The following is a 19,290-nucleotide window of genomic DNA, read 5'->3' on the forward strand; positions in this document are numbered from 1 at the left end:
ACACACCATCCCTTTTACAACTGCCATGTGCGTTTTTCCTTCTGTTATACCGCCCTCTACCGCTGTTGACGTGATCTGCTTTAACATCTGTTTACTGCTCAAGGTCGCAACATCTGCATTATATCCTACCCATGAAAATGCAAAATTTCCCATTGTCTAATATTCCTGTGGGAATCAGCATCGCCTGTATGTAAGAATATCAAAATAATTTATAGAATGCCATGTAATTGTTTTCATAAAGGGATTGGCTTGTCAAAGAAAATCAGTTTACATGTGACCAATATTTTTATAAATTCAAACTGATAAGTAAGAAATGAAGTGTGTTTAAAGCACAAGTGGATGCTAGAGTGAAGAGAATAATGGTAAAAGCATGAAATTAACTAAAGCTTTCTTAATAGAAAATACAGTGGGAAGGAAGTGAATTAAAAAAAAATCATTTTCATTTCCATTTTCTTCTCTTGTCATGTATTCAGTATATAAAGATGAGCACTGAGTGAAATATGATATGTCACATCCTCAGTGTCTTACAATCTGCAGAGCAGGACTCCAGTGGGCTCTAAATAAAGATCACAGTTGTAAAACTGGTCAAAATGTCTGTTTTCAGAGAACGGGATGGAAAATAAGTTGGAATAATCTTGTATTTAAATGGCAATCATAACAATGTTATTTCTTGACAACACACTTTTGTCAACTGTAGGGACAATTATAATGTGGCAGCTTTCTTTCCCATCAGTACATGCCAAACCGTCACCGTTTTCACTGTCACTGCTGAATAAGGTGTAATTAAAGGTGGGTGCATTGATGTATTGTTCTTCGCAGTAATGCTTTGTTAAATAATTTTTAACATATTCTTAGCAACCATTTTTGCATTTCATAAATAAGACAACGCAGTAATATAATTTACAGACAATAAATCAATATTCTAAAATATACAGACATCATTGTAAATCCTTGTACACCATTATAACACAATCAGTATGTCTGTCAACAGTGTCCACCTCAACTGGCTTTGTTTAAGAATCCCACTGGCTTAATCAGACAAAAAATATTTCTTGCTATTTTTCTAACAATATTTAGTGCAAGTTCTCTAAGCTCAGAGAACTTGCTTTCTCAGATTTTATTCACAACCTGTGTTTCACAGTCTACATTGGTCCTGAATACTGAAAATCAGGCTTGTCATATGTCATATGTCACATGAGTCAGATTTTACTACAGTAACACCTATAAATGTGCACACTTTAATTCTACTTCATTTTCCCATGTGCTGCTGGGCTGCTTGATTTTGTCACTGATGGTGGAGAGAGTGGAGGTATCCTCAGGGGGGTCTGGTCCAGGCAGCTGCCAGTGGATGAAGACCAAATACATGAGACAACCTAAAACACCACCAATAGGGGGGGCCACTACAGGTACCCAGAACCAGTAGTTATAACACCTAGAGAGCATATACCCAGATTAATAGTAGTTAGAGCTTCAAATACACAGTCATGCAACTTTAGAGTATTGGTCAAGTGTATATGCTGCAGTCACTAAAATGGGTTTGATTTGTATTTAAAACTAAATTAATAAATCTTTTTGCATCAATATTGCAATTATGAAACCAGTGAATTATAACTAGCAGGTCTTCAGAGCATTTTAGCTCAATGTTTTAGTTATATGGTTAAATGACATTATGTAAGAAATGTGGGTGCTTGTGAGCTTTTTTGATATCTTATGCCCCTTAGTGGTAGCAGCCTGGAAATATGTATGTGTTTTGTGCTGTACATGTGCACTCTATATGTAAGATAAGACACTTACGTGAAGACTTCAGTGCCCCAGCCTGCAGTCAGACTAAAGAGGCGTGGCCCCAGGTCTCGTGCTGGATTTATCGCAGCGCCACAGTTGCCTGACATTGACATGGAGATTCCCAGGACGATCGTTGCCACTATAGGAGGAGTCAGCTCTGAGGGAGCAGGGCTGTTCCTCTTTTCATCCAAACAAAGGATGCATAACAGCAGCATGCCAGTACCCACTACCTAGTGAAAATGAAATGCCAAGCACTGCAATTATGAATTAAGTATCAGGTTAAAAAATGTTAAGTACTGATCTATACAAATCCTCCCAGCTGACCTGGTCAAGGAAACTTCTGCCCAAAGTAAGGTGCTCTGTGGGATATGTTGCAAATATAGACGCTGTCTCGTTTGGGCCGTATACTGTCAACACTCCTTCACTAAACTCCATTATAGCGTCTAAGAGAGAAAGAGGGGAAATGATATGTGGTAAACATCAAAACATATTGTACATAATGTCCATAGTCTACATGGGTGACATATAAAAAGAAAATCCAGAGAGCTTTAATACTGTGTTGGGTCTCTGTAAGCCTATTGTGCTCTACTGTTCACAGCTCCACTGTGAATTGGCTGTATAACATATCACCCATAGGTGCTCTATCTGGATTGAGATTTGACTGTAAAGAGTGTAGATTTTCATTCCCATAATTTTTATACCCATCAGCTCACCACTGTGTTACATTTCTCCACTCATTTATTCAGTATTTTCCTTTAATTGTGTGCATGACAACAGAAGTTTCAGGTGCAAGACAAACCATAATATACCAGGTAGACAAGCCCTGATGCCACATAAGCCCCCAACACCTGGGAGAGGGAGTACGGCATCAGCTTTCTCCAAGGTACCCGGCCCAACACACAGAAACTCAGAGTCACTGCTGGGTTCAGATGGGCTCCTACAGAGAAAAGGAAGGCATGGAGGAAGAGGAAGACAGGGAGTTAAAAGTGATTTACAGCTTAGGAGAGACTGGAAGGTTCTAAAATATCAGAATATTTGTAACCATATGGTGTGCCCACTCAAAGTAGTTATATTTTAAGTACGTATCATTCAGAGGGTGATTATAACTTCCTCAGCAATGTATAGCTATGTCCAGGAGGCATTAGTCACCTCAGAGTATTGGTAAACATATAGTAGCAGGATGAGATGAAATACTTTAACATTTCTTCAAACCGAATAAAACACATTTCGCATTAAACATAAATACAGCACAGAATGGGATTGCATATTGGCTGGGTTAATTATGTATGAAGTTATCTTACAAAAAAAAAAACATTTACTTGATAACAAAAGTACATAAATATACAGTAGCATTTACACATATATTTATAAACCCCAGTAACAACACTCTTAACATACCATAAGTTGTAAGTGATTTACAAGCACATGTTGTTGTGCTAGAATCTAGGGAGTCAACTAGTTTAAGCTGTTAACACCGTGTGGACACTAATTAACATGAATCTCTGTTAAAACTAGGGCACAGACATGTACTTTGTTTTCAATGATGCACACAAACCTGAAAAGCAGAATGATGCCCTTTATTTTCCCGCCTGTATGTCTAAGCACTGCATGTTTATCTGCTTAAAATTTAGAAAACTTGGATAAGGCCTATTTTCAGAGAGAGCCCGTTAGTATTGTGATAAATCTGGAGTGTTCAGATTACTAAATGTCTACAGTAATATAGAAGAAATACCTCAAAGTGAATACTGCTAATTTATTTTCCTGTACATTCATCTTATGAGGGTGCCATTTAGGAGAACAATGTTATGTTATGCCTTAAGTTCATACCATGTAGAAAGTTTATTTGTGTGTTTTTACCTGTAATGCCCTTGGTGAGGTACATAGCTGACATGACGCCCACAGAGAAGGCCATGTTGACTGACAGAAATTGGCCTTTTGTCTCTCTGCTGGTTTTAACCTGTGCCGCAGCCGAGCAGCCAAAGAGCTGCATTGTAGAGAAAAGGGACAGAGTGAGGGGAGGTTTACATCCTGGACAGATCGCCAGTCCATCACGGGGCTGACACTCACATTCAGACCTAGAGTCACCAGTTAGCTTAACACCAACTTTTATGTCTCTGGATTCTGGGAGGAAGCTGGAGTACCCAGAGAAAACCCACACAGACACAGGGAGAGCATGGAAAAAACACACAGGAAGGCCTCAAGTTTAAACAGGATCTGAACCTAGAACCTTCTTGATGTGTGGTGACAGTGCTAAGCACTGCAGCACTGTGCCACCCCTCTCATTTTCAATAAATACAGTATGGGATAAAATTACATGTCAACATTATGTAATAGTTGTTCTATTGGTGGCTGATTAATTATTTATAGATCAATCTGTACTATTACCACCGACAAATCATGCCTATTAAAATGTAATTAAGCCTGTCCCCTCATAAACTTAGACTTTGAAATGAGCCTGCTTCCATTTCTTATCTAATTGCCATATAACAAACAACTTAACTGATCCCCTCAGGTGAGGAAATGTAACTAACACACAGACATTATTTTATGTATTTTTCTCACAAAAGGGGCTGCAGTAAAGCTTTTTTCTAGTGTAACTTTATGAGCTATAAATGAGTATTTGGCTCTGCAGCTGCCAAATCAGTGGCAGTTAAATTATAATATGGAAAGGCTTTACAGATAATCATGTAAGCAGACATGTATTTTGTTAATTAATTTATGAATTTATTTATTTATTTATGACTTCTGTTAATTATATACATCATTTGACATTTTTTGTGATCCTAAATTTTATTTACTAGTAAATGAATATTTTTCTACAAAATACTGCAAACTGATTCCAATAGTAATATAGTATTATCTTCAGCACTTTGCATCATAAATGGATACTGGGAACACTGTAAATCTCAATATTACCTTGATTCTAGGAAATGGTTTAATAATTGATATTTTCTGATTTGTCAGAGTGATTTATCAGATTGTAAGTCAGAAAACCTTTTGTGCATGAACTAAATCTAAAACATCACTAGTGGTTTCAGGATATGTAAATATGCAAAAGAAATTCATTTTTTTAAATCTTTGTAATTATGCAGAATTTATATACAAAATTATATGCACTACATTTTACATTTTGGAGCAGTTTTATCAATACAGTATCAGAGTTTTCATATTGGCATGGATCAGTTTATAATTAAAGTTTATAATAATGCAAACTGTATAAAGCATATGTCAAGTGTGCCCAAGACTGGGATGCAATCTCTAAAAAAAAATGTTGAAAACACAAGAATATCTAAATGATTAGTGATGGAATTGTTGACATTTATATAGATATTAGTTTAGCCAGTCTTTTTTCTTTTTTGTGTATTTATCTGTTTCATAATACTTTGTTTTGTTATTGAGGATTAAAATGTTTTAAATAAACCCTACATCAGCTGAAAACAGTATGGATTTTCAATCGCCTTCATGATCAGAGCCAACTCTGAGTCCTGCGTGCCACTTACCAGCAAGACAAAAGTTCCCAGGAACTCAGCCATACACTCTCGCACCAGGGCATTCCTCACTCTTAGTAAACGTAGCTTCATCATGGCTGGAACTGAATTAAATTCTTCTTCTCATCTCACAGTGGACTCTGTTTGCTCGGGAGCTGATGTGGTGATTTAAGTGGACGAGGTGACTGTGCTAAACTTCCATTTGAGCATCTGTACCCCACCTCTCCACTTCTCTTTTTCCACAATTGGTCAAACGTGATTACTCATTTATTGGTTTGTGACCTCTCAGGATTGGCTGGTACAAAACGTCTACTGTGCCTTAGCTATTAAAGGTCACCTATTAGAATGAGGCCATAAAATGTGGTCACTGCACTGACAAAGGGCAATAAGCCACTAAAACAGCTGAAATCTTCAAACAACCAGTTATTGATATTCAGGAAAAATAAAGATCTATACTTATTATATCTAACTGTGTTTTTCATTATCTTCTTCATACTGTATACCATCAGTCTGTACAACCTGTGTGAGACAGTTACAGGTGACACTACCATGCTATATATATATATAAGAATGCACCATATCGGTGGGCCTGTCACTACAATACATGCACTGCTAGTTATAGGTGCATATTTGATTAACAATGGGTGTGCATGCAATTGTTTGTATATCTTTTTAATTGTTCTCTATTAATGAATATGTACACAGCAATAAAGCAGAGTAGATTTTCACTTTTTCTGTCTATTCAGAAATATTATTTCTAGTAAACTTCTTTTATATCCAGCCATTAAAGCCATCCTTGGTAAATAAAGCTTCAAATTATTCACAATAGTGTGTTGAAACATTTCTAGGTGTGCATTAGGGAAGGTGGCTGATAAGGTGGCTGATAGCGAGTTCCCTCTCATCACCAAGTATTTGGATCTCACCATAAATCCTCTCATTGAACTCTGGACTTAATGGATTATGTAACCCAAATAATTGCTGTCAGAGTAAACTATTATCCTGATCATTTCTGAAGAGGCATGTGACTGTGGCATAAAAATTAGCCGACATCAGACAGTTTGACTTACTAAGATGTTGTAGTCTGCTATAGTTTAAGTTTGTGTATTCAAGTGAAACCACAAGGTACATCTAAATTTAGTGGCATCTCACCTTTTTATATTTATTTTTCAGCAGTATTGCTGTTTGGCTATCAAAAATGGCTTTGTTTACCTTATGTCTGGCACTGTCCATTCATTCTCCATATAGTTATTGACTATCTAGTGGTTAAAAAAAAAGAACGCGGCATGACTATAATTTCAGATATCTACAATTACATTTTGACTAACCACAATTCTATTTTGAATATCCAAAATGACTTAACTGACATCATTGTACCGTTTTAACATTTCTTTGACGAATGGAATTCACATTACAGATATCTGCAATATATTATTAGAACAATTTGTTATTTAAGATATACACAATTACATTTTGGCTAGTAAAAGGTCTAATTACAGATATCTTCAGTGGACTTTTCACTATCTGTAATTTGACACATTTAAGAGATATCTTAAATATCTTTTTTGGACATCCAAAAATAATATATTACTAGTCACAATTTAATTGTAGATATCTGAAATTAGAGCTCTGACTAGTCAAAAGTTCATTGTAGATATCTTAAAATTACTGCAACGGCGTACTAGCACCTGTGACATCATTTTGGATATATAAGAAGAGTTCTGACTAGTCAAATGTCCATTAAAGGTATCTGTAATTAAACTTTTGACTAGTCAAAATGTAATTATAGATCTGGATCTGGAAATCACACTGTGGACAGTCAAAATTCAACTGTAGATACATTAAAGTAGCTTTCCCATTCATACAGTTGTGACTAGCCATAAGTACATTTCAGATATCTTAAACATGAATCCTGTCCACCTATTTAATGCTGCCATCAGCAGCCGCAGCTGAGCCAGCTGGAGAAAAGGCTATTTGTGTGTGTGAGCAATAAACTTCAATTCAGACACGTCAATAAATACAGCTTCCTTCTTTCCAAGGTGCTTCAAGTTTTAATATTTATTTGTATAAGAAATAATTGTCTGCCCATCTGTGGCCACACAATAATGTGAAAAGGGAGGGAAATGGTTTCACTGGTGAGACTGACAACAGTGTGTGTAACTTTGGATTTGTGTTGTAACCAGAAGTTATGTCAGTAAAAGTTTCAACTTTGGGCCATCAGCTTCGTTTCCTACACCGTTTAATGTGCTAGCTTTTCTATTTACCTTCATTTAGCTTCTTGAAATATTCAAGGAAGCCAGACTGCCTGTTGCAACGAGACGGTTTCCTGCTTGATGACCGCTGTATGAGCACCATCCCCCCCGCTTCGTCCTTCATGTGCGTCACTAAATCACTCCCCGTCTCTCCGATGCTGTAATTAGTTCTGCTTTGCTCCAAAAAATCAGGCGTTAGAGTTACCTTAGTGTTGGTGTGAACCTTTGACAGGACCAAATATGTCCGGGGCTGAGCACAAAATATTTGGGGCTAATGATTATTCCTAACGACAACACTGCTGTTTGGTTATGTAATACAGACACATATTTCATGCTTCAGAGGGTTTTTTTTTTTTTTTTTTTGTGGGAATTGATACAAAAATAACTTGATGTCACTTTATCGCCCTCTGCTGGACATAAGAATCACGACTTTAAGTTAGCATTTATTAAAAATCATGTAAACTAAATACATTAGCAATTATTCACAATGTATTACAACATGTTTTCATTTACAGATGCCATATTATTAGCTTTTAACTGATAAAAATATCTGTTACAAAGGCTGATTGACTTGAGCTGTCAGTGCATTTTAATTGTAGTGGGGAGAGAAATATCCAAGGCCTTGAGGTAGATGTTAAAAGAGAAATAAGTATGAAATAAATTGAGAAAAATACACACCTTTGACCTGATCTCCAGGATTACGCTTCTTTTGGGCTTTGTTATAATGACAATTAATTAATTCTTAAATTGTTCAGTCAACTTTGGCTCTCATGGACGGCTTTTAGTTTCTTGTTCATCGTCATTTCCCAAACTTTACTGCACACCAGGAACCTCAACAATCCCCATCATTCAAGATGTTTCAAAGGGCGACGTAGCACAACATTCACCGGCCCAGGGGGCAATTTTCTGATCAGAGTCCAGGCCTCCAGGCGGCTCATCCCCACCATGCTCATACCTTCGATCGCCAGCACCTCATCACCAGGAAACACTTTGTCAACAGGGCCTCCTAATGTGAAAAGAGAGAAGGGGAACATTAAATAAATGGCTGTAATGTAAATGTCTGCATACAGAGAGATTAACTGGGAACTGGTATAATAAAAAGGTCATACAGAAAGTTATTTTAATAAAAAATATGGAAAGAACAGTTGAATTGGTGTTTTTTCTGGACCATCGTAGGCACTACAACTTCTCTGTCATGTCTGAGCATCATAGTGTAGAATATGTGTCCAGAGTTTGTTGTTAATTCATGTGCTAAATGAAAAATGTTTCTCTGAGCCTAAATCTCACAAACAATCTGGTAACTTGAAGGCTACAGTGCACACTGAGAATGGACTTTTCAGTCAGAAATAGGAGACATCTCAGCGTTTGTCAGTTCAATTCTCACCCTGGAAGATCTTCTGTACAGTGAGTGGTCTGTTCCCCAAAGTGGAACCTGCACCTCCCTCCAGGGTGAAGCCCAGATCCCTGCTGTTCTTTTCCAGATGCATACGCAGATGCTGACCTGAGATGAGAGGAAAAACATGGATATAGTGTCATACTTTTGACTAATTCAGTTTTAGGATTACAGTCTTTCTAGAGTTCTGATGAAGTATTTCTCACTTGTCTTGGTGAACTGAGTCTGTATTGATCCCTCATTATTCTCCTGGACTCTGCTCATAGACGCAGCACTAACATCACCCCTCCTTAAAACAACTACTCCCATCTCACGAGTCTTCGCTCTTCTGAGGACCCTCAGAGCCTCCCAGTGGGGGTGGCCACACAATGTTGTACCATTGATTGACAAGACTTGGTCGCCTTCCCTTATGGAGCCTTCTTGAGCTGCTACACCTGAGTGAAATACTTTATGGACCTGAGGAAAAGACATCAAGAAATAGATGAGCAGGCTAATTACTAACATTAAACATTTTCAGAAGAAATCAGGAAGCGTTATTCCCCCACAGTGATTGGCTTGTTCTGATCTACGCCTCCGGCAAGGCTGAAGCCCAGTCCTACTCCCATCTCTTTATGGAGAACCACCACTTGAACATCGTCAGAGTCCTGAAAGAAACCCCATAGACAAGATGAGAAAAAAGTTGTGGCTACACTATTAATGTTATTTTAAACATATTTCACATTTAAACACATAAATAAGAGCAGGATTTAAAAGAGAGAGGAAAACATGGAACAAAGGTTAGTATAACTTTTGATTCAACGGCAGGAGGATTCGGAATAACTATAACCAGATAGGAGGTCACCTGACCTCTGTATAATTTTGTAGGTCTTGCATGAGCCATTTTTGATTCTGTGTATCAATACCAGATATAATGTATTCCTCTGAATTGATTGAATTGATGTAGGTTAATGTTATGCAAATAAAGGCCATGAAATTACACCCCAAAAAAGAAACAATAATAAAATAGCATAGTGAATGTCCCAGTTCATGGCAACTCTATTACATACAACAATTTTAAAGCAAAGCATTAAAAAAACTTATTAATGCCCAGCTCTTTGCACCTGCAGATTCCTGACATCCTCCAGCAGCCTGTCCAGCTCCTCACTGGGTATGACAGACACACAGGACAGAGCAGACACATCTGAGCTCAGTGAGACAGACCGCCGACCTGTAGATTTCCCCTCATCACTGTCATTCTCGGACTCATAGCCAGCTCCAGAAAAGTTACGCAGGTCTGAAAGACTAAAGGGAATAAAATAAAGTATTGAGGTTTAAAAATTAATTACTCCTGTAAAATCAGAAATCTGATCAATTAAACAGTACCCACCTGACACTGAAGCTCCTGCGATCTGACTGGCTCATGTTACTGGTGATAGTCACTGAGGATTCTCCAGAATCTGAATCATAGTTTGAATCGTCATCTTTCTGTGTACTTACATCATCATCATCCTTATAATCATCTCCATCATCATTCCAGACCTTAACATCTGGGTTCAAGCCAGCTACCCAAGCTTGCAGGTCTATGTCTTGTTTCCGTTTTTGTTTTTGGTAGTCTGTCATGACTTCTGGAGAGACAAGTTCTTGGCTGCTGCTCTGGAAGGGACGGAGTGACTGTGGATCAAGTACTTTGGTTGCTTGTGTGAAGACAGAAGAGCTATCATATCTATCTGCAGTGGGAACGGCATGTTCCGGTTGTGCAGTAGGGGGAAGAAAGGGTGAGTGGTTGGGGGTGTTTGTTGGAGTCTTGTCATCATCACTAACAGGTGAATTAATCCCAGAGGGTGTTGCTTTCTGCATACCAGCTGAGGTGCCATTGGACAGTAGGGAAGATGGTATATTATTGACTGTCATGTCTCTCTCGCTTGCTTTTTCAGGGCTTGAGACTTTGGAGAAGTCTGTCTCATCTATGTAAAAGGTTGTACATCTTCTTTGAGCTCCTCCATTGAGAGGGATTTCAAGTGTATTCTTGAGTCTGGAATATTTATCAAAATGTTCTCTTCCTTTGTTCTCAACCAAATCAGTTCCTTCTCTTGCTTTTTTAGCTAATCTTAGTCCATGCTCGTCCACCGATGAACACCTTTCAGTTTTGAAAACTGCCTCCTCTTCCTTATTCCATCCCTTGTTCTTATCCATCAATCCACCTGTTGCTTTCGCAGAATCGCTCGTCTTCACTCCGTCATGAGCCCTGATGAGTTGTATTGGTACAGACAAGGCTCTTCTGGGCATCGGACCCTGCCCTGTTGCTCTCTGTGACAGAGCCTCAAACTGATTGATCTTATTTTTCACACTGGCTGCAGAAGGGACGGACAACATCTCTGGGAATCTCTTCTTCTCGGTTGTTTTTAGTGTGATTTTCTGTGCTTGTGACTCAAAAACATCATCAGTGCTGCTATTCTTCAGTTGACCTTTGTCTTTCACTCTGTCAGCTGCCTCTCTCACCCCATTTATTCCATCAGTCTCATTTTGGACCTCTTGATGGTTTGCCCTTCTCTCATCCTGAAATTCATTAGTTTTATCTCTCAACCCAGGTGAATCTTTCAAAAGAACAGGTGCATTTTCTTCGATGAAACTCTTAGATTCTGCAGTAATATTTCCTGCAGCTCTGGTAGCTCTAATCTGAGCTGCTACGGTGGACCTGCTGCTAGCTCTATCCAAGGACCTTGTGCCTATTTCCTTTAAGCCTTTTCCCCAGTTATCTCCACTTTCGTCTGTATATCTGCTCTGGAACTGTCCTTGCCACTGTCCCCCTGACAATCTCCTCCTTCTTCCTGGAAAAAGTGGACTGTCAGAATTGGAAATATCCTTTTGAGGCATCCAGGTAAATGTTTTTCTTCTTTGCACTGAACTGAGGCTATTGTTCTCTCCCGATGAAAAACGTTTGGGAAATTTTTCTCCTTCTGCCTTCTCATATGACTTCAGTTGTGGTGGAATAAGAGGCTCTGCAGTTGTTGCAGTGTTAGAGAAGTTCCTAATTTTGCTATTGTCCTCTGCTTTACCAACACCAGCAGACCCATAGAGTTTCTCTATACGCTCCAGTATACTCTGACCTCCTTTAGGCCCAAATGAAGCAGCTGTTGCTGTGAACTTAGAGCCAGGACTAGGCTGGGGCCTCAACCTGGAAGGCAGAGAGTAACCCCTGCTGACCTTGTCCAAAGTTTGGCTCATGTGACTCCCTGGGCTCCTCTCTTGAACATTACTTACACTTGCAGAGTTGTAGGCCTGTACTGAAGACATCACTTTTCCTTTCGTGCTTTCAACACCTGCCCGTTGTTCCTCCAGTTCTCCAGCCTGTTTATTAATGTCCCATTCTGTTTGGGCTGACAGCATGGACACGTCAGCTTTGGTACCCAAGTCAGGACTTCTTGTTGCGCTTTGAAAATCTAAACTTTTACTTCTACTCAACTGGTCATATCTTCTCCACTCTGTCCTGCCCCGACCTTCAAAAGCATGTTTTTCACTTGTTTCAGTGGCAAAATTTGTTATTGCTTTGTCTGTTTTTCCTGATGTTTCAATGGCCTTGCACTGACCTTTGACACTGTGACTCCCTGTACTGGCTTGATGTCCACCAACAGTGTATTCCTCTTTATTTGTATCATCTGTTCCAGCGTGTGTCCCATATCTCTCATTTTCTTGGACTTCCTCAGCGCTTTCCCTCTTCTCCTCTGAAAAATATCTTGGTATCCTAACACCTGACCTGCTAGTGAGACTGTACAGGGGAGAGTTAGCTGAGCGGATAGTGAACTGTGGTCTTGTCCTCTGCTTGTTATACTCACTCGCTTGTGTAGGAAGCAAGGGTAAGTCCATTGTCTGAGAATAAACAAAGTTAATAACCTCCTGTCAAGTGCCAAATCCCACAAAAGAGAGAGGAAGAGTGAACTTGATATTTAAGCGATTCCAAGCAACTGTCTTTTAGACTACACTTTTTTTGTTTTTAACACAGTTCATCTGAACTGTGTTAAAAACAGTGAAACATTCCTCTCATTCTTTTCTTGAACAAAAACAGATCCTGCATTAAAAATATCTTAATTCAGTGATGCTTAAGATGATTCTCTGTCTTATGGTCTAGAAAGGATGAGTCCTCTGTGCTCCTCTTCTTACTTTCTTGTCAATTTGTTCCTGGGAGTCTTCAGTTCCTCAGAGTAATTTCAGCAAACAGCTCCCATTGCCTGCCAAGCAAAAAAAAAAAAAAAGTCCAAATTTCTATCCTCAGAACCGATCGAGCTGGAATGTTGTGATATGTGGATTGTGGTTGCTCTGACTGCTCAAAATGGTCAAACAGAATCACAGACTAGTTCAGGACAGGCAACACAATGTTACAGTGAAATCTTACAAAGTGGACAGTGAATGGAGAAGATATGAAAATGTTAAACGTTAAAAAAGGACAAGAAAAAATAAAACAAAAGCTAACATGAGAGCCAGAGAACAACTACTGTATAGTATTCTCACTTCAGACATATGTCTATTATGACATTTTGCAACAGGTCTGTACCTTCCTAACATTCCTCTCAGCATGACTCAGTAAGTCCACTCAGAACAGAGTGAACAGATTATGCTCTCTGTTGTACACACATATCATAGTGGTTGTTTACACAAGCAACATACTCATGGCTACCTGTCAGCATCAGCTAAACCTGAACCAGAAACTGGAAAAACTCACCTAACAGCAATCCACTGAGAAAAAACAATGCATTAAACCACAGTCTCTGTTTAGTGTGTATCGGTCTCATAGAGCCATTGAGAGACAGCAACTGATTGAAACCCTGCAATGATAGATTTATGTGTTTTGATCAGATAACATGGACAAAGATGAGGACAACGGAGTGATTTACATACAGTCTGCTGATAAAACAATAGTGTTAGTGATGGACAATGGTTCATCAGTGATATCTGAGGATTTAGCCACATACAACAGTGAAATTGCTTTTGATCATTCATCAAGTCAGAATCAAGCCAGTCATCATTGCTAATGTCAACCATAAATACTGAAAGCTGTAACTTTACTGCACAGATACAACAGGACAAGGGAATTAGGTCATCAATGCCTGTACAAATATCTGAAGCTGTGTTCACCGTTGCTATAAATTTGAAGTTAGCATGTAACTTTGGAAGACAGTATCTGTGGCGCTTCCTAATGCAGGCTGGACTGAGTGTCAGGTTACAGAAACACATGTTCAGCCAGGTCACAGACCCACCTGTCTGGGTAACCCAGGCAACCCAGGCAACCTAGCCCCTTTTACGTTAATCTCTAATTAAACAGCAAGACAGACACAAATTCACTAAGAGATCAGAAAAAAAACCCCACACATACACATTTTCTCCCTAAAATTAAAAATTAATTCTGGAAAAAACTCACACATTTACAAAGTGATACACCTTACCTTTTCTAGAGTAACCTCTGTGATTGTCTTACACCATTATGTTGACACTGCTTCCTAATTAAGGCAACACTGCATAATGACATCAGTTCCCAACAACTCTCACTGTCCTCTCTTTCCATCAGCTTTAATATTGGACTGCGTACAGTGGCACAAACCTGTCACACTGGTTTGTCCTCTTGTCCTCTCTTCTACTTCTCTCGCTCTCTCTCTCTCCCTCTGTATGTGACTCTTTCTCTCTCCTCCCCCTCCCATTATTGTTTTCACCTTCTTTTCCTCTTTCATTCAATGTGTCACCCACTAAATGGCTCAACAATGAGAGCACACACTTGCGCGCTTACGTACAGTACACACCCTACAGATACTTCAAACGCCATCTCTCGGCATCACATCAGCATGTCATGGCTCAGTGGAGAGAAGCTACAGTTCAGAAAACTCTGTGAAACAAAGCAAGAATAGCGTTTCAAGTTTCTAATCATCTAGGCTGAGCAGATATCAAACTATATAATAATGTACCTTTAACGGGGACCAAAGACCACAAAACGCTCACACAATGCACTAAAAACATACCAGAAGGGACAAATATTGTACATTGTTACTATTGTAAGTACTCCTCTGACATATCATGGGTTCAGTAAAACAGAGCTCCAGTACGGACACACTGTGGTACTGTAATATCAACTGTATTGGAAGAGTATCTGAGATTGCTGATGCAGTTTATCTACACAGCATAAAACATTTTGTGAGAAAACTAGATTCTACAGAGTGGAAAGTTGAACAAACACTGAATCCCAGAGGTAGACAGAGCAAGCCGACTTGCAAGAAAAGTGGAAGACATTGATATATGAAATTTCAAATAAATAATAAAATAAAATTACAAGTACTTACAGTTTGGTTGTCATGCACAGGCTCGTCTTCTTACTGCTGGTTTCTGGCATGCACCTGCTACTGTCTTCCGTTGAAGACAGAGGAAGTTGTGGTTACCAAATCAGCATACTGCAACAGTAAATTAAACATGTCTTAATGTCTCTGTGTGCCTGTCAGCAGTCAGAATAGACTGAGGCTGAAACACTGATTGTAGGTTAAGTAGTATGTTGCTAATGATCCAATCACACATTAGATTATCCTTACAGACTAGCTGCATGTCTTTCCTCAGTACAGTCAAGTCTGTGAGAGGAGCTATTCACCCCCACTCACAGACTTGTCTGTACTGAGGAAAGACATGCTCCACAGTCACCCACCCTTGTTCCTGACAGAAGAATGGCACTCTGTGTCTCTGCAGGATGGGGATGGGAGCTAATTTCATTTCATTCTTCAGGGTGTAGGATTCAAAACGCAAACTGTTGTGAGAAAGGACAGTTTGTGGTGTTTAATCAGTAGCTCCCAGTGGATGGGTCGAGTCTTATTGTTTATGTGTGATGAAATTACAGGACTCATTTGTGTCTCTGTTTCCTGTCACTCTGGTGATTATGGTTAGTGTTGTGCTGAAGTGACAGCAGAGGGAACAAGAGACCAGAGGAACGTCAGACGTGACGTCGCTCCCGGCCGTACCGGTCACGTGACCATCGCGGAAGTCAACAAACCAGCGAAATGTAACGAGACAAATTACTTAATCTAACTGCAGTGTTTTCTGTAGTTTATCGTTAGCTTCATGTCTTATAAAAACACCTACTCAAATGAGTTTGCATGGTTTGCAAAGATCAACTCTCGGTACTTTGAGCCGTCGTTTAGTTAACGTTAAGGTGAATTTGTTTAGTAAAAACGCTCAGTTTCAAAATGCGGAATGACTCCCTTCTGTCAAGCATTAATGTGGTGCTTGTAATGGCCTACGGAAGTCTGGTGAGTCTGTCATTCTTATTAGTGAGTTTGATCTATCTGCAATGGCAAGATCAATGACAACAATCGCCTGCGACAATCAGATAAGCAGAGGATCCGATTAATCAATCATTACAACATAGTTTAGGGTATTTAACATAAATCTCTAAATGCAAACATAGATTCCACAGAAAAGGCCCATTTTAAGATATACAGACCATTACATCAATGCAAAAATAATACTAATAAATAAAGAAACAAAAACAATTTTATCTGGTTTCTAATAATAAAAAATAATTACTGACGAATTCATGGGCCCAAGCTTTAGGATTGTTATTGTAGCATTGCATTTTTTTCTTATTGCTGTAAATATTCATGTGATGGAAATTTTATATTAAAATGTTTGTGGTAAATCAATAAATGATCGAAATTAAAGAATACATTTATCTTGGCAAAATGTCACATTAAAGAAGCAAATTTAACTAAAGGACTTCTGTTTTTCTGTTTGTTGATGTGTTTTATGTCCCATTAAATGAAGTTGAAATGCTTAAATGATGTTCAGCATTATGTGTCTCTTTCCTCCAGGTGTTTGTTTTGCTGTTCATCTTTGTCAAAAGACAAATTATGCGTTTTGCCATGAAGTCTCGGAGAGGACCACATGTCCCCCTTGGCCACAACGCTCCTAAGGTAACACACACAAACACACATTCTGGGTCAGAAGTAGTGTTCTGCTGTTTAACTGACATCTCGGTATTTCTTGCGTGTGTACTGAAGTATTATGTGTGTACTGTAGGAGTTGAGACAAGAAATTGAAGCCAAACTGTGCCAGGTACAGAAAATCCACTTTGAGCCTCGTCTGCTGTCTCCAGATGATGACAGGCTAAAGCAGAGGGATCAATCTGGTTAGAAGAGCGTGCGCACACACACACACACACACACACACACACACAAACAAACACAAACACAAACCAAACACACTAATCCTGAAACTGTACATGAGTTTGTCAATCTACAAGTTATTTATTTTTTTGCAGGTTCTAATGACTATCTGTACAGGATGAGAGCTCTGGATGCCATCAGAGACACTAGTAAGCTTTCTTGGCATAGTTTGGTTTTGTTTTACCATCACTGACTATCCTTCCACACTATTGTACAGCTATAACAGCAATTCCTCTACTTTCCCCATAGATTTCCCTTTTCGTGAACTGGGTGGGACATCCACTGCTGTAACGGGTAAAAGATTTCGAACCTGGCTTCTGCAGCTACGAAATTCCCACTGCATGTTCAGAGACAGCCAAAGGTCCCTTATTGACAAAGTGCTGGATGGATACAATAAAGCACGTCATGGGGCCGAGGTCAGTGTCTCTGTGTATCAGAAATATCATAACTGTATTGTGCTACACAATTCATTGTCGAAATTGTGGTAATACCAATACCGGTGGTGGGTATTATATATTAGGACTGCAACTAACTAGTTTCTCAATTAATCTGGTTGATACACATTTTTTCTTGTTTTGAACACATCTAAAAATAATGAAAAATGTCTGCCATAGTTTCACAGAGCCCATCATGACATTTTCAGATGCCTTTTGTTCAGCCACAGGTCCACTCCTTAATGATATTCCATTTATAATGATATATGACAAAAAACAGTATTCAGTCCAGACATGAGATACTAAGACCAGGGAATGTTTGTTATTTTAATGGTGATTAACTGATTATCAGTTATGTATACATGATAAAAAGGCATTTGTAAACTTTTGTCTTTTATTTAAAGGCCAATATAGTAAGAAAATTACATGCTAGATTTGGTAAAACAAATGTATTACTGATGTCCCTTATTTGGCTCCTGTCTTTGTCTGTAGGCTTTTGGTAAAGAAGAATTTATAAAATACCAGGAAGCTCTAACTGAACTGGCCTCTGTGTGAGTAAACACAAGTGTTCCCCACAGTGCTTTCTTACAGTTTTACTTTTAAGCTAATCCAAGCATAGAATGTTAATCATACACTAGGAACATTCAGTTTCTCCTTTCATTGTTTTAGCGTGAAGGCTCACAGCAGCAGCAGCAGCAGCAGCAGCAACAGTAGCAGCAGCACTAGCACTCCAAGCCAGCACCACCAGTCTGCAGCCAAAGACCTGACTAGCACCACAGAACCTGCTAGCTCCTCCTCCCCAACCCAAACCACCTACCTCACATCTACAGTGCAGCAGCGCAGCAAGAGGCCCAGACACTTCCTGGAGCTGAAGAATTTCAAAGACAACTATGACACCCTGGACAGTTCGCTCTGAAAAGAAAGGTCAAAAACAAGGTAGTGCTGCCAGTGATTAAAGTGCCTGTGGATGACGATGGGTTTCCTGTCGCCAGATAGTTTTAGACCGAAGTGACAAAACACTGCCTTCATATACTAACATGTATTTAATGAATTATAGTGTAGTGCATATCAGCCTACTGATACAGTGATCTCTACCTAAGTGTAGCTTATTACTGCATGTGTATGAGTGTTATATACAGTATTTGGGTGGAAAAGTACACTAAGTGACTTTAGTAAGTTAGGTTGATTTGACCAAAACCAGAGCTATAGGATTATGCAACGCCATAAGACAATCAGTATTTATTGCACAATTAAATGCCTATGCAGAGTTGTTAAACTTAACCATATGTAAAGATGCTGATAGTTATTGCTGTTACTATTAGTGCTCATGGTTGTGTCACACACTGTTTATGTTATTTATGTTTATGCCTCTGTATGACTCTACTGCTCTTTGCTACTGTGAATCTGAGAGCACTTTTTTCAAGCCTTAACTATTTGTTTTAGAGAAGCCATACTTCGTTTGGTGTATTTTCATAATTAAGTGCTCTTTTAACTTAATGTCGCTCAGTGCAATGTAACGCAACAGTATCCCAGTGCATTAATGCATTCTGAATGTGTGGTTGTGCATTTGGGGCAGTTTTTTTTAATTGTTAACATATAAATTGCCCCCATGATATATGAGTTGTCTGTTATATTTGGTATTCAGGGTTCCCAGGGAGGCATTTTAATGCCTGAATAATTTTATTTTCTTTGGTGCTTACTATATACGTTTCCATCTAAATTAAACTGTGACATACTGTCAAACTGTGGTACAAATCATCTTACTTACATTTAGAA

General features: G+C 38.9%; 3 protein-coding genes across 8 annotated transcripts; 1 reads left to right on the plus strand and 2 right to left on the minus strand.

Moving 5' to 3' along the window:
- Positions 1–448: 448 nt before the first annotated feature.
- On the minus strand, positions 449–5,495 carry aqp10a (aquaporin 10a). Its single transcript, XM_026317130.2, has 6 exons — positions 5,283–5,495; positions 3,640–3,766; positions 2,582–2,719; positions 2,107–2,225; positions 1,795–2,012; positions 449–1,432 (listed from the first exon to the last, which is right to left on the minus strand). Exons 1-6 carry the CDS (start codon positions 5,364–5,366, stop codon positions 1,222–1,224), a joined length of 897 nt encoding a protein of 298 aa, XP_026172915.1. The 5' UTR covers positions 5,367–5,495; the 3' UTR covers positions 449–1,221.
- Positions 5,496–7,863: 2,368 nt separating this feature from the next.
- On the minus strand, positions 7,864–15,479 carry LOC113136372 (uncharacterized). Of its 5 annotated transcripts, XM_026317134.1 has the most exons (8): positions 15,215–15,477; positions 13,609–14,763; positions 10,279–13,117; positions 10,013–10,193; positions 9,458–9,556; positions 9,119–9,368; positions 8,904–9,020; positions 7,864–8,525 (listed from the first exon to the last, which is right to left on the minus strand). In XM_026317134.1, the coding sequence occupies exons 3-8, from the start codon at positions 12,753–12,755 to the stop codon at positions 8,365–8,367; spliced, it is 3,285 nt and encodes a 1,094-aa protein (XP_026172919.1). In that variant the 5' UTR covers positions 12,756–13,117; positions 13,609–14,763; positions 15,215–15,477; the 3' UTR covers positions 7,864–8,364. The 5 variants fall into 5 exon arrangements, with proteins under 5 accessions (XP_026172919.1, XP_026172916.1, XP_026172920.1 ...); XM_026317131.1 differs by lacking the exon at positions 13,609–14,763; XM_026317135.2 differs by lacking the exon at positions 15,215–15,477 and having other exon boundaries at positions 14,330–15,126.
- Positions 15,480–15,889: 410 nt separating this feature from the next.
- On the plus strand, positions 15,890–19,257 carry ltap1 (lipid transport auxiliary protein 1). Of its 2 annotated transcripts, none has more exons than XM_026317892.1 (7): positions 15,890–16,287; positions 16,724–16,828; positions 16,935–17,043; positions 17,176–17,229; positions 17,330–17,496; positions 18,007–18,065; positions 18,184–19,257. In XM_026317892.1, exons 2-7 carry the CDS (start codon positions 16,766–16,768, stop codon positions 18,428–18,430), a joined length of 699 nt encoding a protein of 232 aa, XP_026173677.1. In that variant the 5' UTR covers positions 15,890–16,287; positions 16,724–16,765; the 3' UTR covers positions 18,431–19,257. The 2 variants fall into 2 exon arrangements, with proteins under 2 accessions (XP_026173677.1, XP_026173676.1); XM_026317891.1 differs by having other exon boundaries at positions 15,890–16,165; positions 16,727–16,828.
- Positions 19,258–19,290: the final 33 nt, after the last annotated feature.

This window comes from Mastacembelus armatus, chromosome 16, assembly GCF_900324485.2.
Source record: "Mastacembelus armatus chromosome 16, fMasArm1.2, whole genome shotgun sequence".
NCBI lineage: Eukaryota > Metazoa > Chordata > Actinopteri > Synbranchiformes > Mastacembelidae > Mastacembelus > Mastacembelus armatus.